The sequence below is a fragment of the Vicia villosa genome, unplaced genomic scaffold, assembly GCF_029867415.1.
Source record: "Vicia villosa cultivar HV-30 ecotype Madison, WI unplaced genomic scaffold, Vvil1.0 ctg.000910F_1_1, whole genome shotgun sequence".
Taxonomy (NCBI): domain Eukaryota; kingdom Viridiplantae; phylum Streptophyta; class Magnoliopsida; order Fabales; family Fabaceae; genus Vicia; species Vicia villosa.
This window is the reverse complement of record NW_026705408.1, coordinates 645,415-668,522: the sequence shown is the minus strand read 5'-3', so window position 1 is coordinate 668,522 and position 23,108 is coordinate 645,415. Positions and strand designations below refer to the sequence as shown.

Genomic DNA, 23,108 nt, shown 5'->3' with positions numbered 1-23,108 from the left:
AATCATGTTCAATATAATTAGCCTTTTAACTCTATTAGCTGTCTGTCACCTTTCTTTATAAACCTTGCCATAAACCTTTATCTTTGAATGTTAGCCTTTAGGAAAGGGTTGAGGGTGCCTAACACCTTCCCTCGACCTGAATATAGTATCTTACCCCGATCTCTATACTGCGTAGGGTTTCCTATTCGCCCTTCAGAATAGGTGGCGACACTCTAAGTTATAATTTTTAGGCAGGTTGCTACAATAAGCAACTGATGATTATCTGCATAAGTAGACATCTTTCTGGCATACATCACAAGATGGCTTTGTGGACAAGAACTTCCTTTGTATTTCTCAAAGTCTGGGACCTTGAATTTAGCTGGTATTTGTACACTAGGAACCAAACATAGCTCCTGGGCGTTCTTTCCAAACAAATCTTTTCCCCGAATAGCTTTGACTTCCAGCTGAATCTTGTTGAACTGTTCTTGGAGATCTCCTACAAGATTACGCTGATTTGTGCTATCACCCTGATCATGATAAATCTCATTGTCTCCGTAAGGAATAGTGTGAACCATAGGAGTCGGAACTGTCATAGTGGGTTGAGAAAGTGCCATAGTGATTTAGGAAAAGGTTACCCCTGAATGTGGAATAAATGCTGAACCTTGCGTAGCAGGCGCTTCAGTTGTAGCTGTTTGAACCCCAGAGAAATTATGGCGAAATCCTGTACCAAAGCTGAAAGGCGTGCCCCAACCTTCTGGCATGGAGAAAGATGGAATACCGAACGCAACTGTAGAAACTGGAGTAGTGACTTCAGATGTTACCGTCGCTTGGCTGTTGGGTGGCGGCGGCTGATTCTGTGCGGCCATTAAGGAGTCAACCAGAGTAGTGAGACTTTCCAACTTTTCCTGAAGGGTGGTCACTGTACCACGGAGCTCAATATTCTCTTGTTCAGAGTGTTCCATTACTCTTCTTCTATTCGAACGAGTATTGTATCTGTGATCTGATTGCGAGCGCGGTCGAGAAACTTTGAGACGCGACAGCTTGACGATCTATTGGAGAAAGATCCAAAAGATGAGACTCTATACAACGGACTCGATATGCAGAATGATGTATGCAAAAAGAAATTTATGATTTTTCCAAACATTTTAAAGATTATTTTCTTTGCAAACATTTGAACACAAACAAATCTTTTATTCATCATTTTTTTTATTACAATAATGGGAAATGTTACAACATTGGAGCGTAGCTCCTTACAAAAGCAAATGATAAATAAAAAAGCTAAACAAATCCTAAGCATCTTCATCAGACGAAGAACCAAATGCATTGTGCAGCTTGAGCTTCATGATTTCTTTCCCATAGTGAGCTTTCAATTCGGCCTTTTCAGCTCTCAGCTTGTCAACAATATTCTTCCAATCATCAGAAGTCGGAGCGTTGCTTGTCGAGCCTTCAAGATTTTTCTTGCTTTCTTTGATATACCTCTTGATTGCGGCATCTTTCCGACGGATCTTCTCATCTTTGTTCATGAGCCATCCATCCTGATAATAGAGAGTTTCTTCATGTTCTTTCACTTGTTTCTTCAACTTTCTATTTTCCACATCAGTTCTTTGAAACTTTTCTTTCCAAGCGTCTTTTTCTATCCTCATCTTGGTCAAAGTGTCTTGGTATTCCTCCATAGCGGGAATGTTGGGTCGTTGAGGCACCACAGGGAACATGGGTTTTTCATAATCATAAGGCATTTGAAACTCCCTTGCTCTTTTCTTTACCCAACAGATGTAGGCGTTCGTAGCGATACAGTTCTTTGTCTCACCTTTTTCTTTCCATCGGATGTCGTACCAGGCTTTCACCATTTTTGTTTTCAACCCTTGAGGATCATTTCCTTCCTGATAGAAGTAACTTTCCACTGTAGGGCCAATGGGTTTAGTTGAATTTGCATACCCAAGTTGTCATCGGGCTAGGACCGGAGTGTAGTTAACTCCTCCTTGTGTACCAATGAGGGGTACGTTGGCGAATTCTCCACAACTTTCAATGGTTTCTGTACCGCAGCGAGCCAAGGTATACCACTGAATATCATTATTAGTAAGAGACATAAGTCTTTGAGACCAACGTAAACCTTCCCGGTTTTCCGTGAAAATGGGAGACTTAGGTAAGTGTGAAACAATCCATTTAAACAACAAAGGTGCACAACATACAATAATTCCACCACCTTGGTGATTCCTATGATGGACAGAGAAATACATGTCACCAAGCAGAGTCGGAACGGGATTTCCATTCAAAAAGACCTTTATGGCATTGATATCAACAAAGTCGTCGATATTGGGAAACAGAACCAACCCATAGATGAGCAAGGCTAGTACAGCTTCAAAAGCTATCATGCTACCAGTTTCGATGAAGTCAAAGGCTTTCTTTATTAGAAACTGTGAAGGCAAACCTGGAAGGTTTCCTTTGGTAGTCCAATTACTCTCTACTTCAGATTTCTTCAGGTGGGTACCTGTTGCAATGACCGGTGACTTAGGAATGGCTTCCAAACCATTGAAAGGTATTTTGTCAGACACAGGAATACCCAAAAGATTGGCATATTCTTCCAAGGTTGGTACCAACTGATAGTCTGGAAAGGTGAAACACCGGTAGACGGGATCATAAAACTGAACCAGAGTTTTGAGAAGTCCTTCATCAACATGAGTGTTCCGGATAGGCAAAAGCTTTCCATGGCTTTTCCTAAAATCAGAAGGATCTTGTACAAAAGACGCTAACTCTTTCAGTCTTTCCACATTAGGTTCTTTGAAACCGTACCTCTTGGTATGCCTTTTTACCCACTCCATAACCTAATCCTATAATGTTTGCAAAGAAAATTCTCTAATTGTTTGAAAAAATCATGTTTTTATGGAAAAAGATTTTTTTTTTTGCTTTTTTTTATGGATGTATGAATGCATGGATGCATGGATGCCACATATTCAAACATGGTAAGGCAAACATGGTAGTTCAAACATGGTAACACATACATGGTAACACAGACATGGCAACACAAATATGGTACACACAGGTTCAAAGGTCCAGCGTCACGAGCATGAGGTCAGAGAACCAAATATGGGATAGTTCTAGTTAATCACCTGCAAAACATGTTCTACTGATACGTCAGAGTCTACATTTTTCTTTCGGATATTACCGGCTTTCCACAATTAAACTCATGAGCCAGCAATATTCTCAAGAAAAACTCGTCTGAGTGTGGTTCTCCGCATGACAACTAATCCAAGTCTTCACCTGAATAGTTTCTGCACCACAACCTAATAAGGCCAGGATGGGTTGGGGTTCTACAGCCAACTCAGCTTCTACAGTTCAATGAAAGCAATAATGTCTTCGCAATTAACTCGCTAAACATATATTACAAACAAGGAACCTCCACTGAGCGGAAGGATTCTCACGTGCGCCTGCACATGACTATACCCTCCACCTAATTCTTATGTGTACTTAATCCGGGTTAGGATTTGTCCATAATGTATCACTTGTAACAGAACCACACAAGTAACAGAACCAAAGAACCAAACAAGAACAAAATAAAAACAAAACAAATAGAAATAACCCTTTCTTTGGAAACAATAAAAAGATGGTCCCCAGTGAAGTCGCCATTTTTCTGTCGCGCGGAAAAATCGTTGTCTTTTTTCGGGATGAGACACCTGATGCCTTCTTTGGGCTCGAGTGCTCAAAAAAATGATTTTTCTTTCGTACGGACCAAACTTTTTATTGTTTCCAAAAGAGGAAAAGGGAAAAAGTTGCAATAACCTTAAAAGTGGGGGAGAGATCTTTGGGTAAGAGGGTTGGTTATACGAAGGGAAGGTGTTAGCACCCAACGTATCTATAGTACTCTATAGGTTTCTTTGCTTTGTTTTTCATTCCATGTTATTGAGAGGTTCTTGTGAAAAAGAGGTGGGACCTAAGGTGTTTGTTTGATTATGCTCGCAAAGATCATCGCGATCCTCTGCATACATATCCCCTAGAGGGAATCAGAGCATCTGTAGCTCGGGGTCTACGGGTGCTAAGGTTTGAATGGTTTGAGGGAGAAGTTTTATTTTGCTCGCCAAGGATCGACCTTGTGCCTACGTATTCTCAAAGGGATGTTGAGAAAGTCAGAGCAATCGTAGTTCCCACTTATGCTAGTGGAAGCAAAGGATAAGAGACAAATGTCATCTAAATGTTCGATGTATCTAATCTATATCATCACATACATCTGTTTGTTTTTGTTTGAAAATCTTTTCATTATAAGCCCGGGGCCATGCCACTTAGGGTGCTTAGAATGATAAAGATGTTTTTGTTGTTTAACCAGCCTTGTGGCAAAAACTTTCAATGAAGTCAGCCTTGTGACAAAAAGTTTTGATTAATCAGCCAGCCTCGTGGCAAAAGTTTCAATGAAGTCAGCCTTGTGACAAAAACTTTGATTAATCAGCCAGTATGGTGGCAAAACGGTTTGATTGATTAGCCAGCCTTGTGGCAAAAAAAGTTTGATTGATTAGCCAGCCTCGTGGCAAAAAAGTTTGATTGATTGATTGTTTGTGATGATATAGAAGAGATACTCCTATCATAGAGATGATAAATGTCTAATCTCCTAGGGTATTTGATTTGGATATTGGGGATGCTTATAAGAAGCCCGTGGGTCCTTGTACGAAGCCCAAGAGGAAGCTATCCGAGGGTCCTTGCATTGTAAGCCCAAGAGGAGGCTATGGGAGGGACAATCCAGGGTCCTTGCATTGTAAGCCCAAGAGGAGGCTATGGGAGGGTCACTCGTTTGTACAAAGCCCAAGGGGAGGCATGGTATAGTTGGTCTGAGCTCTTAGAGCGATTTCACCGGGAAACCATACTCTATGTCCTAACCTAAACTAGTGGAGATTCTTTGCACGAAGCCCAATAGGAGGCTATGGGGAACCTAGTATTGTACTAAGTTGAACAAGCACACATATCACACATATGAACAAACATGAACAAGTATGAACAAACATGAACAGGTATGAACAATTATATATATGACAAAGTGTGTGTATATAATGGAGTTTATGAAGGAAATATACCTGTAAGCATGATCCATTTGTATACACGGGGGCTCGGGACTCACACTCGGGGAGAGGTCCGCTTGAGTTTATTCAAAGCTATGTAAACAGGTATTCACAAAAGGGCTTGGGACTTATACCTACATGGAGGCCCATGGTATATTTTTGGGAAGATTTAAAGAAAACCTTCATTTTTGGTTTGTTATTCAAAGTTAAAAATCAAATTGATCGAGATATGTACAAAACGGTGTGTGTACAATGAAATACCTAATTTCATGTACAGGAATGGGTATGTACAAAAGGGGCTTGGGACTTATACCTACGTGGAGGCCCGTGTTTTATTTACAAAACATGGTTGATTGTTTATTTACAGACGCGTCGTTTTAAAAAAAAAACTGTTTGAAAGTTTGTTATTTTGAAGAAGTTTTATTGTTTAAAAAACTGTACAAAAGGAAAAGAAATGGGACTTACACTCTCTAATATTCGAGAGGCCCCACTTCGTTTTGAAAATCAATTGATCAATCAAAGAGATTTAATCAATAGTTTCAAAAAGAAATGGTTTATCGTCTTTGAAAAGAAATGCGATCGCTTGTTTTAAAACGATTTGAATTTGACAAAAGTCAACTTAATTAAGTTAAAAACAAGTTTTAATACTCAATTAAGACCTAAATGATTTAGGGTTTGATCAAAAAAATATTTACAAGTGATTAGGTTTGAAAATTAAATGAAAAACAAATATTTAAAGTATTTAAAAACACTTAAAAATGTATCATTTTAAACCTAATTAAAAGCATATTAAATAAATCTTTTTTTGTGATTTTTTTTGATATTGTCAAAATATGTATATTAAATAAGAGGTGTGTAAAAAATGAAGAAAAAATAAGTTGATTTGATTGGTTAATTAATGGGTTAAAGTTGTAAAGAAAATAGAGAAAAATAGTGATAAAAAATTGGGTTTTGTCTACACAAGGGCTTGAACCCACGCCCTGAGGTTCACTACTCAAAACAACAACCAACTGAGCTGCGCGTGCAGCTTGTTTATGATACGCTTCCATTCAATTATATTTTCAAACAAATATTTGAAATTTCCAAACCAAAAAACGCGCCAAGAACACAACCCTAACTGAATTTTGAATTTCTTCAAATTTGTGTTGTTTTGATCAGGTAAAGGGTCTATTCCACTTGGTTTTTCACGACGAACATGATGGTGGTCTTTAATTTCATTTATTTTCACTCTAAGGCCATTGATTTTCTGATGAACACGAAGAACCCTAATTCTATGATTCATTCTGAAATCGTGTATAATTGATGAATTGTGAAATTGATTGAGGGCTTTTGATCAGTGATAGTGCAGAAACAAGATAGCAACTCAATTTTTCATTTATGATGCATGTATGTATGAGTTTGAAGTTCAAGAGAGCTTACCTTAAAAATGGCAAAACTGGAAATCGAATTCTGCAAATGAGGGATTCCAGATGTTGTTTCTTGATCTGAACACCTTCAGTGGACCTTATGGAACATGTTTGGATGCCTGGAACAATTTGAAAACCTTTTGATCAATCCATGGTACTCGATCTGCAGTATGGTTCAAGTGAGGATCGAATTTGATGATGGAGGTGTTTCAGATTGTTGGTGATGGTTGGGATAGTTCATATATGGTATATGGAATGTGTTTGGATGTTTAACTTGGACAGAAATGAGCTAGAATGAAAATTGGCATGATAAGGCTCATTATGTGTTCATATGGAGGTTGAAATGCAATTCTGAGTTTTGGGGTAATTTGAGGTGTGTGAGTGGTTCAAACACTTCCTAATTGATGTTTAGAAGTTGTTGGAATCATCACTTTGGCCAGAACTTCAAGGATTTGGAGGTTGGAATTTCTACCTCCTTGAAACTTAAGAAACTTGCATTCTAAGAAAGAAAGAGAAAACCTATAATTTGTGAGATTTTGGTGTGATTTGAAGAGTGGAAATGACCTCTATTTATAGGCCAAAGAGTCTGAATGAAGAGCTTTGCAACTTGCTTCAAGAAGTGATGATTTGGCTTAAGGGATAAAGTGGAATCTTTCACATTAAATGCAAATGGTTAAAGTAACTAAACCATGGTTATTTTGGCCAAACTTCTTATCTCTTTCCTATCTGATCTTAAACCAGAAAATATCTCTCAATTATTGCTTCTATGCATCATTGCTTGGATTATAGGTCATGTAGTCTTGAAACTTAGTGAAAAATGGTGAAAATTCAAGTGAAAAGTTCACTAATGTCAAAATTCAAAACCATGGCTACACTCCATATTTTTTCATGCTCTTGGACATTTTGGAAAGCTCATGTTACACACATCAAAACCCTAGTTGAAAGTTTCTTCAAGACCTTTAAGGAAATGGGTGAAAAAGATCCATGAACTTTGAAGAAAATGAAGTTTTAAGTGAAATTTTCAAAAGATACCAACTTTAAAGCTCCATATCTCTTAAATGGTTGATCTTATGGAAAAAATTTATATGTGTCAAAGTTGTTTATTGAATCAAAATCTACAACTTTCATGTTGGAAGTTTTTTTCAGTTTGTAGGTGAAATTTTGAGAAATTCCCTTCCAAAGTTTGGAAAAAACCATTGAAAAACACTTAGAAATTTTTCTAAGTATGAAAAGTCAAACTTTTGACTTTTGATTCTTGATTGATTTTCTTGATTTTTCTTGATCAAATGACTTCTCATATCATATATTGATGATTCAAAACTTCAAAAGTCATGGTTGACCAAAATTCCCCAAAAGTCAATGATGATCTTGTACAGTTGACTTTTTCAGACGAATCGCGTTTCTGGAGATTTCAAATGAAACAGGCTATCCTCATCAAATGAATAGTATGAATGGATCATATTGAGGTATTAGAGGATATTGAATCATAGTTTGAGTTATGACACCATGTCCTGATTAAAAAGCCAGTTATTCAATGAATTAGGTCAAAAACCCTAATTGTCGACCAGATGAAATTGATGACTGTAGGTCTTGAATTGAGATACAATTTCCATTGTATATTGTCATAGGGATTATTTGAGGATGATTGAAACCTTTTATTGACTTCCTGGGGATTTTTAGGGTTTCCCAAATGTGATCCCTGATTTTAGTCCCTGATAGTTCAAAAACCCTGATCTGAGGATTTGTCTGATCAATCTTTGTATAGGAGATGTTCTGAGCCAATGGATTAGGTCAAAATGATGCACTTGGGGTCTTGAGGTCATGTCCCAAGTCATTAGGTCAAATTCTGAGCAAAAGTCAGGAGTATGCTATCTTCAGTCAAAACCCTAATTCAGTCGATTCAAAGCTGTTGAGCTTGTTGAAATGAATCTCTGAGGACCAAATGTTGATTGTTGATGAAGATAGTTCTTTTGAGATGAAGGGAGAACAAAACCCTAATTGATTGTTACTTGTACTGATGAGTGATTTCCTGATTAAATCCTGCTGAGCCACAAGTAACAAACACAAGCTATGCAATTTGTTAGAGATGCAAATGATGCATATGTTATGATATGAAGTGGTATCTTAGGTCAAAAATTGGGGTATGACACCACCGGAATCGGATCCTGAAACAGATGAAACAAATAAAACAGATCAAGCTTCCAGTTGATAAGTGCCAAAATGTCGATATTTTGAGTATATAATTGTGGCACTTATCGATTCTATTCATTCCATTTTTGTAATAAATTCCCCACTTTTATGTAAATATTAGCATAATTGAGTTTTGATTCATTTTATGTATCATTTAATAGTTTTACCTTTGTTTTTATAGGTATTCATGCTTATTGGAGCCTTAAGGAATAAAGTGTCAAAGGCACGGCTTCGATTTCGCAATTTTGGTGAAAGCCCGCTTAGCCACCGTCAAGCGGACTTCCAAAGACTCAAAATAAGGATGACCAAAATCATCATTTTGGTTTCCCTTCATTCATTATTGGATAGAGCATTGAATAAGCTTTCCAACGCTTCGAACCGGGCGCAATTCGGAGTTACGGTTCTCGAGTTATGGCGAAAACAAAATCTGATTTTTAGCAGACTCCGCTAAGCGGAGGGGGTCCGCTGAGCGGAGCTCCAGCGGAGCAAATCAGCGTCTAGAAGCAATTTTGAGTCTGCTAAGCGGACCTGCTAAGATAGCAGCTCGTTAAAAGGGGCCAAAATCACATTTTTAGGTCATGGGTTGGGTATTTTTGAGTCCCAACACCATCAACTTCATTCTTAGATCAAAATTAGCTTAGAAAACAACTTCGGAGGTTGCATAAGGATGATCGGGGGTGGATTGAGCGTCGAACGGAGCTGACAAACCGGGAGATCTTCGGTTCATTTCTCTTATTCTTTGTGTATTTCTCTTTGGTTGGTTTTGTTTGTATATTTACTTGAATCTTATGTATATTTACCGATTATAATGTTATATTTAACTTGCTTTACAAATCTGTATTGATGTTATCCTGGATTTTCGCTCTATGCTGGGGATTTGGGGTGCTTTAGAGATAAACTTCTTGAATCCTTATCTAGGATGATAATCTGTTGGTTCTGAACTCTAGAGATAGATTTAGAGCTATCATTCACCGTTTGTATCTGTACGTAATGCTTTCGTGTTTGAGCGGCGCGCGAGAGATCGCCGACGCGAGAATACGGATGTTCTCGCGACTTCGCGTTAGAGATAACCTTAGTTGTGAGATGATCTCGTTTGTGCTCCAGAGATGGACGCTTATGTGAGAGATACGTGATGACATAGACGAGTATCGTAGGTTGAATATAATGGGTTGGTAAGTGTATGTTTGTGAAGAGTGAATATATTTACATTCCTGATAAGTTCTTTCTCTTCTAAGAATGTGTTTGTTATTCTTTCCTGTCTATATCTTTGTTTACTTTTTGCTCATTCAAACCCAAGCTCGAAACCGTAGAAACTGTTGAATGGCATCTCTCCATCTCTGTGGACGATAATTCCTGGATCAATATTTCCAAATCTTGTTTGTTGCTTGCCCTATACTGCATTCAACAAAATGGCGCCGTTGCCGGGGATGGTTGTGAATTGCATCGCAATAGTTTTCGTGGTTTTGAGCTTTGTATATAACGTATATATTGTATAGTTTCAAGTGTATATATTTACTTGTACATGTTTACTTGTTTATGTTCACCATATAGTTTCTTGTATATGTTACATATAAGTATACTTTTATTGGTGAATGTTGGTGAAACATGTTGATCTCGGATGAGCTCTTTAATAGCAAATCTTCACTTTTCAACTTGTGAATCCAACATTCACTAACTTTTCTCTTTGTGTATGTTAATAGTTAAATGTGTTTCATGTTTGTATATATGTGTTTGTTCATGTACATATTTGTATACTTGTGTTTTCCTTTATGTTCGTTTAATCATTGTATATATTTGTACCCGTAACGTTTGTTTAGTGGTTGGTTAGGACACTTTCTTTAGGCTTGTACGGTGAGACGTCACCATGACGTGACGAGAGGAAGCTACTTTCCAAACAACGAAACAATAAAGGCGTCGAGCTAACGACGTAAAACAAGCGCTTGTTGGGAGGCACCCCAACGGTTGTAAAGTTTTGTTTATTTTTATGTTTAAGAGGAATTTAGGTGAAGTGGTGAGTGATTGGAACAACAGATGCTGTTCTGATTTTTCTAGTTTCTGCTATGTCCGCTAAGCGGAGCAGAGCTCGCTAAGCGGAGCAGAGCTCGCTAAGCGGAGCAGAGCTCGCTAAGCGAGCATAGCAGAATTTTGTTTTTCTGCTCTGTACCAGTGGGGTTCCCATCCCACTTGTTTCACTCTTTTTTTCCCACTTTCACCAAGGCTATTTAGTAGTAGATACTAGTTTTATTTTTCTAATTCTTTTATTGGTTGTTTGTACTCAAATTTTGTTCGGTGATTCGAAGATTTTTGAGGTGATTTTCCAAAGCTTGAGTGTTTCAACTTGCGGATGTATGGTAGGATATTGTTTTTGAAGTTGTATCATTCAAGGTACTCATTTATCGCTTTCTATAGCATAACATGTTTAGGAAACTTTTCATTTGTACAATCACCATACAATTCATTCTTTTGCATTACTTGCTTATTGATTGAATCACTTTAGTTCCCAAACCATAAATGTGAGGAAGCTTTCCATTGTTCATATATGCTGGAGGCCATAATCTTTGTTTTAACTAGATTTTATTATGCTTAATCTTTTTTTTTATGTTGATTTTATGAAAGCATGAAAAGGATCAAGGCATTTTGTTTCATTTTGAGCACAACCACCATAACCAAATAGTTAATTCACCTTGTGAGTGTGTGATTATTTGTTAACCCTTTTGAGCTTTTTGTCAATATCCATGTTGTTTTTGCTAAATGCTTATCTTTGAGTGTTTAGTTCTCATTTTTGCATGGATGATTGATTCTTTGTTTTCTTGAACCCTCAACCATGATTTTTGGTATGAATTTTTACCTTGCCTTAGAAAGTAGGGAGTATTCACTTGATGATGTGGTTGAATTCAAGTTGGGGAGAAAATGGTTTCTACTTGTTTGGTTGTTGCTATGAGGTTGAAAAGAAAGAAAGAGAAAAGAAAAAAAAATGTGAAAAGAAAAGAAAAGAAAAAGAAAGAAAAAAAAGTGAAAAAGTTTTGAAAAAAGAAAAAGAAAAGAGAAGTGAATAATTGTGCTAATAAGTATTGTGATTGGTTTGAGAAACTTGTGGTTGTGGAAGAAGTTTAATCGAGGTTTTGTTGTTTGAATCTTTGGTGGATTGATCACTCCCTTAGGTTTAGGCAAGTTTTTGTTTCGATTAGCCTTAGGACATATCCCTTGTTTGTTAACCAAGCCACATTACAACCTTGAAAAGTCCTTGTGATTCTTGCTTTTGTATCTTCAATGTGATTTTTGGATGAATGCATAATTTAATCTTTTGTTTGCAAGATTGTTGGATGAGTGTTAAAAGTCCCTCACCTTTGTGTGTTCTTCATCCATTGATGAAATTTTGCTAGGTGTGATTCATGAGATAACATGTATTGTGTTAGAATGTTTTGTATGATTTTTGTACTTAGGATTCGTTTCATTTACATGTTGTTGTTGTAGGATAGTGGTAAGTATTTACTTTGTTTATACATTTTTGTATTGAGCCATACATTTGTTTTTGGTTTTCAAAACTTGTTGATTCACAATTCTTTGGTTTATTACTTTTGATTCTTTGATTTATTTGACATTGTTTGAGGACAAACAAAGTTTCAAGTTGGGGAGAGTTTGATAAGTGCCAAAATGTCGACATTTTGAGTATATAATTGTGGCACTTATCGATTCTATTCATTCCATTTTTGTAATAAATTCCCCACTTTTATGTAAATATTAGCATAATTGAGTTTTGATTCATTTTATGTATCATTTAATAGTTTTCCCTTTGTTTTTATAGGTATTCATGCTTATTGGAGCCTTGAGGAATAAAGTGTCAAAGGCACGGCTTCGATTTCGCAATTTTGGTGAAAGCCCGCTTAGCCACCGTTAAGCGGACTTCCAAAGACTCAAAATAAGGATGACCAAAATCATCATTTTGGTTTCCATTCATTCATTAGTGGATAGAGCATTGAATAAGCTTTCCAACGCTTCGAACCGGGCGTAATTCGGAGTTACGGTTCTCGAGTTATGGCGAAAACAAAATCTGATTTTTAGCAGACTCCGCTAAGCGGAGGGGGTCCGCTGAGCGGAGCTCCAGCGGAGCAAATCAGCGTCTGGAAGCAATTTTGAGTCCGCTAAGCGGACCTGCTAAGATAGCAGCTCGTTAAAAGGGGCCAAAATCACATTTTTAGGTCATGGGTTGGGTATTTTTGAGTCCCAACACCATCAACTTCATTCTTAGATCAAAATTAGCTTAGAAAACAACTTCGGAGGTTGCATAAGGATGATCGGGGATGGATTGAGCGTCGAACGGAGCTGACAAACCGGGAGATCTTCGGTTCATTTCTCTTATTCTTTGTGTATTTCTCTTTGGTTGGTTTTGTTTGTATATTTACTTGAATCTTATGTATATTTACCGATTATAATGTTATATTTAACTTGCTTTACAAATCTGTGTTGATGTTATCCTGGATTTTTGCTCTATGCTGGGGATTTGGGGTGCTTTAGAGATAAACTTCTTGAATCCTTATCTAGGATGATAATCTGTTGGTTCTGAACTCTAGAGATAGATTTAGAGCTATCATTCACCGTTTGTATCTGTACGTAATGCTTTCGTGTTTGAGCGGCGCGCGAGAGATCGCCGACGCGAGAATACGGATGTTCTCGCGACTTCGCGTTAGAGATAACCTTAGTTGTGAGATGATCTCGTTTGTGCTCCAGAGATGGACGCTTATGTGAGAGATACGTGATGACATAGACGAGTATCGTAGGTTGAATATAATGGGTTGGTAAGTGTATGTTTGTGAAGAGTGAATATATTTACATTCCTGATAAGTTCTTTCTCTTCTAAGAATGTGTTTGTTATTCTTTCCTGTCTATATCTTTGTTTACTTTTTGCTCATTCAAACCCAAGCTCGAAACCGTAGAAACTGTTGAATGGCATCTCTCCATCTCTGTGGACGATAATTCCTGGATCAATATTTCCAAATCTTGTTTGTTGCTTGCCCTATACTGCATTCAACACCAGTATCGAACAGGCACAAAATGTTTCATCAATTTCAAACGAAAATGACACTCACCGAACCAACCTAGCTGTTGCTGGTGGGAGTATGAACAAAGACATTTTTCAGCAAGAGAAAAAAGGAACGGTGGAAGCATTTAGAAGGAGAGAGGAAAAGAGTTCTCAGCAAAATGGAAGTGTGACTCCAAGTGAAGCACTTATGAAACCTAATCCCACTTCTGCCTTGTTAAGTGAGAAAGAGTGTACTTTGGAAAAGCTGTCGCACACGGCTCAAGACAAGTACATGCAGAAAGCTAATCCCTCCATACCGTTGGATCCTCAACGGATACTTTTGAAACCTCCTCCAAATGACACATCATCCGCTAGCTGTAACCCATCTATATTACCAGCCCACGGTTTTCCAATACCGCCTGGCCCCACCACTCAAGTTGCCAATTCCCATTTCCCATCAAACCCTGCTCGGTTGGTGTCTAATGGACCTTTCAATGAACACAACCTTGTGGACAAGGTTTTTGCTGGGCCGGAAAGTAGTGTTAGAAGGCCCAAACGGACTTTGAAGAAGTCCTTTTGGCTGAAAGACTATGCAGCTTAAATTATTATATTTTATGAGTTTTATTCATGTTTTATTTTCAAGTGGCTTAGGCCCATTAGTTTCCTTTTCCTTAAAGTGGCTTAGGCCCATTAGTCTAGCTTTGGTTTAGACCTAGTATTTAAGCTGTACGTGACTTTGGTGAAAGATATGAAATCAGAATTTTATCTTCTTTTTCTTAGTTTTAGCGTTAGTTTCATGTGTGATCAATGGTGAAACCCTAATAGGGAAGTAGCAGCAGAACCTAATCTTATCATTGACCCAAGATGAAGACCACGTGCTGGTCTCCACTATCCACGTAGAATCCTGGTATATAGTTTGGGGTGGAACAGTTTTAAGTGTTTGAGTCACTTGCAAGAAGCTAGTTATTCTGAGTCAGAACTACTACATTCTTCATTACAATACTTATTGAATGTAAAGGTGTTGATTTAACACAATGAGAACAGAAGCTGTTAGGAAAGACATTCATTTAAGTCTAGAACTCTGTTGCATATAAATTGTTTCAATGAGTGCAGGAATATGATGCGATCAGTGAACCATGATTTTCATAATCTTGTCTCTTTTCTTACAAAATACAAGCATAAAACATTAGGGCAGGAAGAAATGTAGGTTACTGCAAATAAGATACTATTACACTACACAATGAGATGACAACCTCCAGCAAAACCATAAAAACAAAAGATTAACAACGCTTTTAACCAATTAACTCTATAACTTGCATATTTAATCTGTTCATGCAGCCTACTCAGCTTCCGCGGCTTCTGCAGCTGCTTCCTCCTCCCGATACCTCAATAAAGATGGAGGTGGTTTTACAACAATGCTTTTCTTCCACTTTTTATCTAGCTTTCTGGACAACCTCCTACCGATGCCCTCCTCAATCTCTCTTTCCCGCTTTACAGTAAGCAAGCGAGCAATCTGCATTGATATTAACAGTAATCATTCATCCAAATAATAACAGACAGGTAATGTGTAGCATTTATTCAGACTCCAAAGAAGGGTATTACGCGTTACTAAAGCACACTAAGATCATCTGAAGTTATAATTTATTATTAAATAAACAAAATGAGAACAGACCGGTTTGGCCATATTGTGATTCATTCCCCTCTTTCTATTGTGTGCATATCTTGTTTTTACCATAGAATCTAAACATTCTAAATCCTATCTACTGTGCTGCTTCTTTGCCAACTGAATCCTAGTGCCCACTCTTCCTAATTCAATTGTTTATTGGGGACATGAACTGATAAAATGATGAAAGGCGAGTCACGAGCCTCCCATGAGGGTGTGTTGCAGAAGGGGGAAAAGGAGCAAGGGTGGCAAAGAAAACGAGGTAGAAGCCATGAGCGGAAGTCAGTTACTACTAGTGAAGAGGATTCTATTATGCTGGATGCTAACAAAAGGAATACAAGGTAGTATGGGAGGGCAATGGGAGATGCGGGAATCGATGGAGCTGAATGTTAATATGTGGGAAAGAATGAATATATGGAGGGATAGGAGATCACTTGAGGAATTGTGGGGTTGCTACTACCACAGGGCAGATATGTTTTCCTTATTTCTTAACAGTTTCTGTGTATATTATCCCTACAATTCTGGTTACATTTTCTTTGAATTTTTCTTATGATCTCTAAAGTCAAACCTAGTTCCTGACAGTTTTTATTTCAGGTCTTATCACAAAATCTCAGTTGCATGAATTGATAAGGTTAATGACTTAAAAGATGATAGCTCAAAAAACCACAACAGGTGAATGTTAATAGTGATTTTAATAGTTAGAAAAGCAATATCATTACAAGGGCTAAAACAAAAGAAAAGGTAGACATATTAATATGCTGCAGCTTAATTATAACACAACCGATTATAAGAAGATGCTGCAACTTGCAAAGACAAACCTGGGAGCAGAGTGACCTGACATTATGTCCAGGCAACAAAACTGAAAAGATGTTGCAGCTAATTTACAAAGAAAAATTAAGAATGCTAAACTGCAGTGCATCTAGCTAAAGTTTAAACCTTGCAGTAGTTACAAAAGGATCAACTGATCATACAAATGAGAAAACTAGTTCAAGTAATTCCTAAAAGCTAAATTTCTCAGTATGCATGTATATCAATTTCCCACTATAGTACTGTTCATAGCCTAGGTGCTAGAATAATATTTTTGAAGTGAGTGGGCCACTAGTCCCATGTTGGTTGATCATCCAATCAGTTTGATTTAAAAATAAATCCCATCCAATTTATTTTTATTTCAAATGGATTGATTTTTTGGTTTGGATTATTGTTGATTTGATTGTCTACAATCTTTTGCTTTATATTGTTTTTTATATATTACAATCTTTGACTAAAACAGGAGCTATCCACATTAATGAGGTCTGACTAAGGAAGGAAATAAGGACAAACAGTCAAGTAGTCAGCAATGGACAGCGGCAATTGTATAAGTACATAATTTTCAGTTTGGATTGGATCGGTTTGCACAATGGGAACCAAAATCCGGTCTGATTCATTAAAAACGAGTTTTTTGAGATTTTTTTTCCAGGGTTTTTACTTTCTTCTGTTTTTGGATTATTTATTTTCGGTTACTGCAGTTTTACATTGGATTAGATATCTCCCAAAGCCCAAGCTACGTTAGCTATGAGCCCTTAGCAACAATTGGTTTTGAAGTAAGCTCTCTCCTCAAAGACCTAAAATCTTGAAATAGATTTAATCGGTTTGAACCTAGGAAACAAGAATCCTCAAGCCATCTTATAAATATTAATCCTAATTCTTTATGGTATAAGTTATATACAGCAGTAAAACAATTAAGACAACCAATCAGTTTTTCAAGCCATCATACATAATGCATGGAATGGGAGATATTAATCCATAAAAGACGAAAAGATTTTAAGAGAATAAACATATGCTAGAGCATGAAAAAGAAGGAAAAGGTAATGGCTAAAAAAGATGAGATTTTTTTAAAAAGGATCAGAGTAAAATAAATGGTGATTTGTATTGGTTGAATGAAATTGAACACCACTAAGGAGAAGCCGAGAAGGATTTCAAGATTTCTCTTCCAAGGGTCCCCAATCTTATAATGGTCAGGCATGGTGTTTTTGGGATCAGCAGCTCCGCGCTGCAATACGTGATTGCCAACTATGATAAGTACATACCTAGATTGTCAATAGTGCGCTATAGTGGCGTAGCATAGCGGAACCAAACCTCACCGCTACACTTTTGGTTTGCTAAGCGCTACACGCGATAGCGGGAATAGCGGCTGCTATTTGTGGCGTCATGGTGGCGCAATCGCCGTTTCTACACTCAAGTGTTTGCGTTTCAGAAAGCCATCTTCTTCGCAAAACTTCCTCACACAACTTCTTCGACATTCTTCTTCACAAATCAGCAAGTCATCTATTGTTCTTCCAAAATCATCACCGTTCTTCACCTATTTATTTATTTCTTCACCTTTCTCATCCATTCACAACTGATTTCTCCTCTGTTTTGCCGTGTTGCCTGTTTCCCTTTTATTAGCAACCACGACATCATCTTCCGCAAGTGTGACACAAACTTCCAATAGCAAGAGTTACTAAACATCACCTAGACTTGCTACATTAGTGCCTAATGGAGACGAGGACTCAAAGGTGGAAGAAGAAGCAAAGATTGAATCAAGTGATGAGCATGATGATATTAATGTGATGGAATTTAGAAGTGGAGATGAGGCAGACGCATATGCGTGATTTTGTTATGTTTGTTTACTTTTAGAACTTCGTTTAGTCATTTTCACAGACTCTCATTCCCTAAAGCTGTACTTAAATTGACCTAATTTGTGTTTAAACTCATTCGTAATAAAAAAAAACTGTACAGAACTTAAAATTAAAAAACAAAGCGCAACTTAATCCTAAAAATAAAGCAAATATAAAACAACCATAACACAATTCACTCTAAATCAACAATCTAAAGAGAGAAAATATACCGTCTTGCGCATTTTCCGAAAATCACTGGATTTAAACTCATTGCGAACAGCTTTCTCGAGAGTAAGCATGACTAACTCGCCTTGAAGGGTAACAACCTCTTCGTTGATTTCTTCAATAGTTTTAGTTCTAATTTCCTTCAATTGCTCCTCTCTCTTTGCCATCCTCACTGGGACCAAAGCGGTGCGTTTCGTCGCTGGAATTGTGCAAGTGCTAGGTTGGAGTAGTCGAGTGCCATTGAAGGAGGTTTTGAATTGTAAGGGTTTGGGAAGAAAGGAAAGTGTTGAAGAAGATGGTGAAGTAACGGAGAGGCTCAGCATTTTGTTTCCGTTTTCTCCTCTGCTCTTTGGTTTATCGTATGAACAGAAAATGTATGTAATGTTTGAAGATAATATCCACACCCTATCTATCCCCTTCATTTTTTATGAGCAAGAGTTATCTTTTTTTTAATGATTATTTATTTAATTAAATGAAATGGTTTTCAACAACCGTGATAAAAAAGTTAGTGTTTTTTTTACACAAATAAAAGGGTTTTTATTTAAATAATTTTTTTATGGTACACTAAGATACTAAGATATTAAGGGATGACTCAAGTGAGAACACTTGGTTATTACGAGAAATGAGAACAATAAATCACGACCATCAAATTTTGATTTGTTGATTTTAATGAATTGAATTAGTTTCTCTTTTTATGATCCTTAATATTTATTTTAAATCAACATAGAAAGAGAAACCAATCAAGTTCATTAAAATCAACAAATCAAAATTGGTTATGACTTGACCTTGTTGAATGTGAGAGTTGTAGAATATTATGGTTACCTTGTTGATGGGCTTACATGAGTAAAATATGAGTTGTAGAATAATATTGTTATCATGTTGGTGAGTATATTTGTTGAGTAATAACATGTTTGCCTTGTTAATGAGTAATATTTAGCATGTATAATAATTTCCTTATCTTGTTTGTGGACTTACATGAGTAATAATATGTATTACTCTATTGACGAGTATTCTTAAGCATATATGATGTTGGGTTGTAGTTACATATATATTGTTAGTTGTAATTATATGCATATGTTGAAAAGTGTAGTTAGATAAAAACTATCGTGGTAGTCTTAAAGGACGAAGTTTATGGTTTGAAGAGGAACCAATGTATGTTGTTGTATATCATACATCATGTGTGTCGGTGATAGTTGTACGCACTTTGGTCCAGTGACGAGTCATTGGTTCAAAAGGGGGATCAGTGACGAGTAAGGATCCACTCCATTTCTTAAACTCCATTTCTTTTCCATTACTATAGTTTTTGTATATATTACACGTATTTCGAAGACATGTAACATATATTTACTATTTTTTTAACTTTATGCACAAAAAACTATAGTAATTGACCCTCCATTTCTTTTTAGGAAATAGAGTGGATCCTTACTCATCAATGACGACTCCGGGGGCAAATATTATTTCTTTTTAAATAAAAAATCAACTAAAATATGGACTTTTCCCGTCGGTTTCTAAATCCACCAATGTAGTAAGATTACATCTATTACAAAAAAAATGATGAATGAAAAAAATGAAAGAAACATGTATTATTTCCTTTTTTATAGGTTTTTTACCATTCACCAATTTTCTTGTGTGTTACAATAACCTAACAACGAACTATATTCAAAATAAATTGTAGTATGATTAGGAATAAATTTTTCAATGTTGTTAACCGAAAAAAAAAATTACAAAATATTTTCTTTGATTGATAGCATTGTAGAGTTATTCTAAAATATAACAATAGTTTCTTTTACCATTCAACATTGGGAAGAGGTGGAAACACCACCAACAACAACAACAAAAACAATACCATTATGTGTGGTAGATTGCAATAATAGAAAATGATTTGTTAATGGTGGGTGCTTGAAGAACAAAACATAACCAAATAATATTTTTGTCTTGCAATTCATTCCAAATAATGATGTTTATGAGTATGGATCAGCTGTATAGTTAGGTTTAAGGAAAAATTAGTGAAGAAATCCTTTTATAATTAAATTTGGGTGGCATACCCCTCGGTGATTAGAGATACCGATGAGATCAACTATTTAATAATTAAATAGAAACGAAAAATAAAAAGAAAAACGTCGCATTTAAAGAAATAAAAACAAAAATTGTAGTTGTTGGGATTCAAAGCATGTAACCTGAATTAGTTTACCTCTTGGTTTTATAATAAAATCAGCAGAATAGATTATTTTTTTAGAAAGAATAAAAAATATGGTGCGTACAGGTATTATACCTCGGTTTTTTGTTAAATGAGATGAAATTGTTGTCACAAAATGTATTATTTGTAGTACTACATGTGAACCAACAAGCCTTGGACAACAAGATTGATGAAGACTTCTCTTAGGAGTGTCGTCAACATCAAAACTAAATAAATTATTGTAAACTTCATACATGTTAGCATATAGATCCACACGACCTCGTATTAATTTCTCATCGCCAGATCTACTTAGACAGTGACTTACACAAGACACCAGATCAAGTGGGAGCGGTTCTAAATGCCCTCACTATATAAAGTTCTTCACGCACCAAAACTATGTATTCTGCTTATTATTACACTCTTATTACTTCTCACATCGACTTGGGCATTAAGTACTAACATCACATATTCCCTTCGTTATGTCATATTAGAAGCACGCTCCACCGCATCTTAGTTTTACTTCACTCTATCATCAACTACTTAAGGTTTTGAATAAATCAGGTAGTAAAATCTATCTACTATCTACTCTACTATCTACCATATACTAAACAATTGACCAAAGAGACAAAAATACCCTTTCATGAAAATAAATTTGTACTACAACTTGGATATAAAAGTAATTAACAAATTAAGCACTGCCTTTTTAACTCTCCTCAAAGAATGTTACACCTGTTCACTTTTTATTTGGAACAACCTATTACCCGGAACATTGATTCAGTCTCTCTCTTTCTCCTCTTTATCGTATAACCCTTTCCCCTATCTTTGTTCTCTCTTTCTTTCAAAACCCTAAATCGCCGCCGCTATCACCATATCTCCATCACCGTGTATATTCGGTTCACCGTTCATCTTCCCAGGTTCACCAAATTGGATTCGTAAAATCACCTACTCCGAGTGACACCTCCGACACCAACTCTCAGCTCCGATCTCCGCCGACGCATCTAGGAATTTCCGATTGCAGGTTTTAGGTTTCTTCTATTTTTAACTTAAATCCACCTTTCGTCTTTCGTCTTTCAAATCAAACAAACACTTCATTTGTTTCTATAGATTGACCCAAAGATTTACAGTGTTTTTGAATCAAAACTCACATCTTAACTATTAACATTTGATTCAGAAGAAATCAGGAGCTTGTGAAACAAACAATACTCAAGCATGAAGCCATATTTAAGGACCAGGAATGTTAACTTGATGGTTTCTATTCTGAGTTTAAACATAACAGAACAGACAAAAAACTGAGGATAATCCTTAAAAAACCTATGATTTCTATTCATAGTTCCTTTTGAGTTTAAATATTGTTATTGTCATGTTGGTGAATTATTGTACTTTAATGCTCACTCTGATATCTCATGAGTATTTGTTGTTGCAGTTTCACTATTTCTTTTCCGTTATTATGAAGGATCTACATACGGGTCGACTTCCTTATCCATAAGGATCGACATACTATCAAGCATTTTTATAGGATTTTTAACTATAAATAATTATTGCTTATGGGTGCTCATATATTATAACCCTTTGTATACACATTTTTTCCTTTGATATTATCTTTTTTATTTGTTTCAAATGTGATGAAGTAGTAACTTTTTTCTGTTGATGTTGCAGCTGAATCCAACCATGAATAAAGTAAAAGATCCAATGGCAGGAACCATTTGACATAGGAAGCGGTTTTGTGAATGCTACCGCATTATTAAACCTGGGATGGCTTTTCGATTCAAGTAAGCCACTTAATGAACTTCTAAAATATTTTCATTATATTTATAATGTCTATAAGCTTAATTGAACTGTGCATATGGCATGTCTTTCTTTGTATACAACAAAGTTATGCTTGCAATATCTGTTCAGTCATGGTTTTAGTCTGCCGTTTAACGTTACAAGATACTTATATTTGTGGTTTCCTCTGTAGGATAGCTTCATGAGTCGATACAGGTCTTGAGGAATGGCCCCTGCTGCTAATTTCGGTGGGTTTAGTTTTAGAGGGTCGGGGATGGCTCATAGACAGCCTGCTGCTGATAATGAGTCTGGCGGATTAAATGCATGAGCTTTGATTCAGGTGCTTCCTGTGTTTCTCATTTTGCCTCTCTTAAGTTCCCTAATGTGCATTTTTATTAGTATGTATGTCTTAACATCAAGCATTTTAACTGGTATATATGTCTTTATATATCAGCTATTCATAGTGTATCACTAACGAACATAAATTATGTAGTTGTTCAAGATCAATGAGGACGTAGTCATCGATGCAACACACACGGGAAATATAGCACGTTTAATAAACCACTCTGTATGTTTTTACTGGACTTTACTGTAACTTTGCTGCATGTTAGTTAGAGTTTCTTCTTCATAATTTAGTTAGTTCAATCTAAATCAAATTAAGATTTTGAAATGTTTATCCTATCATGTTTAATTCATTTTTTATTAGTCATTTGTTTAAAGAAGGTATCACATACCTTTAGAACCAATAAATTTAGTGCTATCACAGAGTCATTCTTACTATTTTCCAGACCTTGTCTCAGCTGATGCATCATTGTCACCCCATACATTGACTTGATGGTAAGGTAAGCAAACACTACCATAATCATGATCTTTGTTTGAGGAAGGAAGATAATACAACTCAAACCGTTTGTTGACTTGATGGTTAAGTATGTTGTTGTCTGGTTTAAAAATGCTTAACTGTATTGGTTTTGAAGTGAAATAAAGTTTGGTATGCTAGAAGTATGAAA

At 36.3% G+C, this 23,108-nt stretch overlaps 1 protein-coding gene across 1 annotated transcript; it reads right to left on the bottom strand.

The window, feature by feature from the left end:
- Positions 1-14,703: 14,703 nt before the first annotated feature.
- LOC131632120 (large ribosomal subunit protein uL29c-like) lies at positions 14,704-18,583 on the bottom strand. Its single transcript, XM_058902891.1, has 2 exons — positions 18,167-18,583; positions 14,704-15,150 (listed from the first exon to the last, which is right to left on the bottom strand). Exons 1-2 carry the CDS (start codon positions 18,581-18,583, stop codon positions 14,977-14,979), a joined length of 591 nt encoding a protein of 196 aa, XP_058758874.1. The 3' UTR covers positions 14,704-14,976.
- Positions 18,584-23,108: the final 4,525 nt, after the last annotated feature.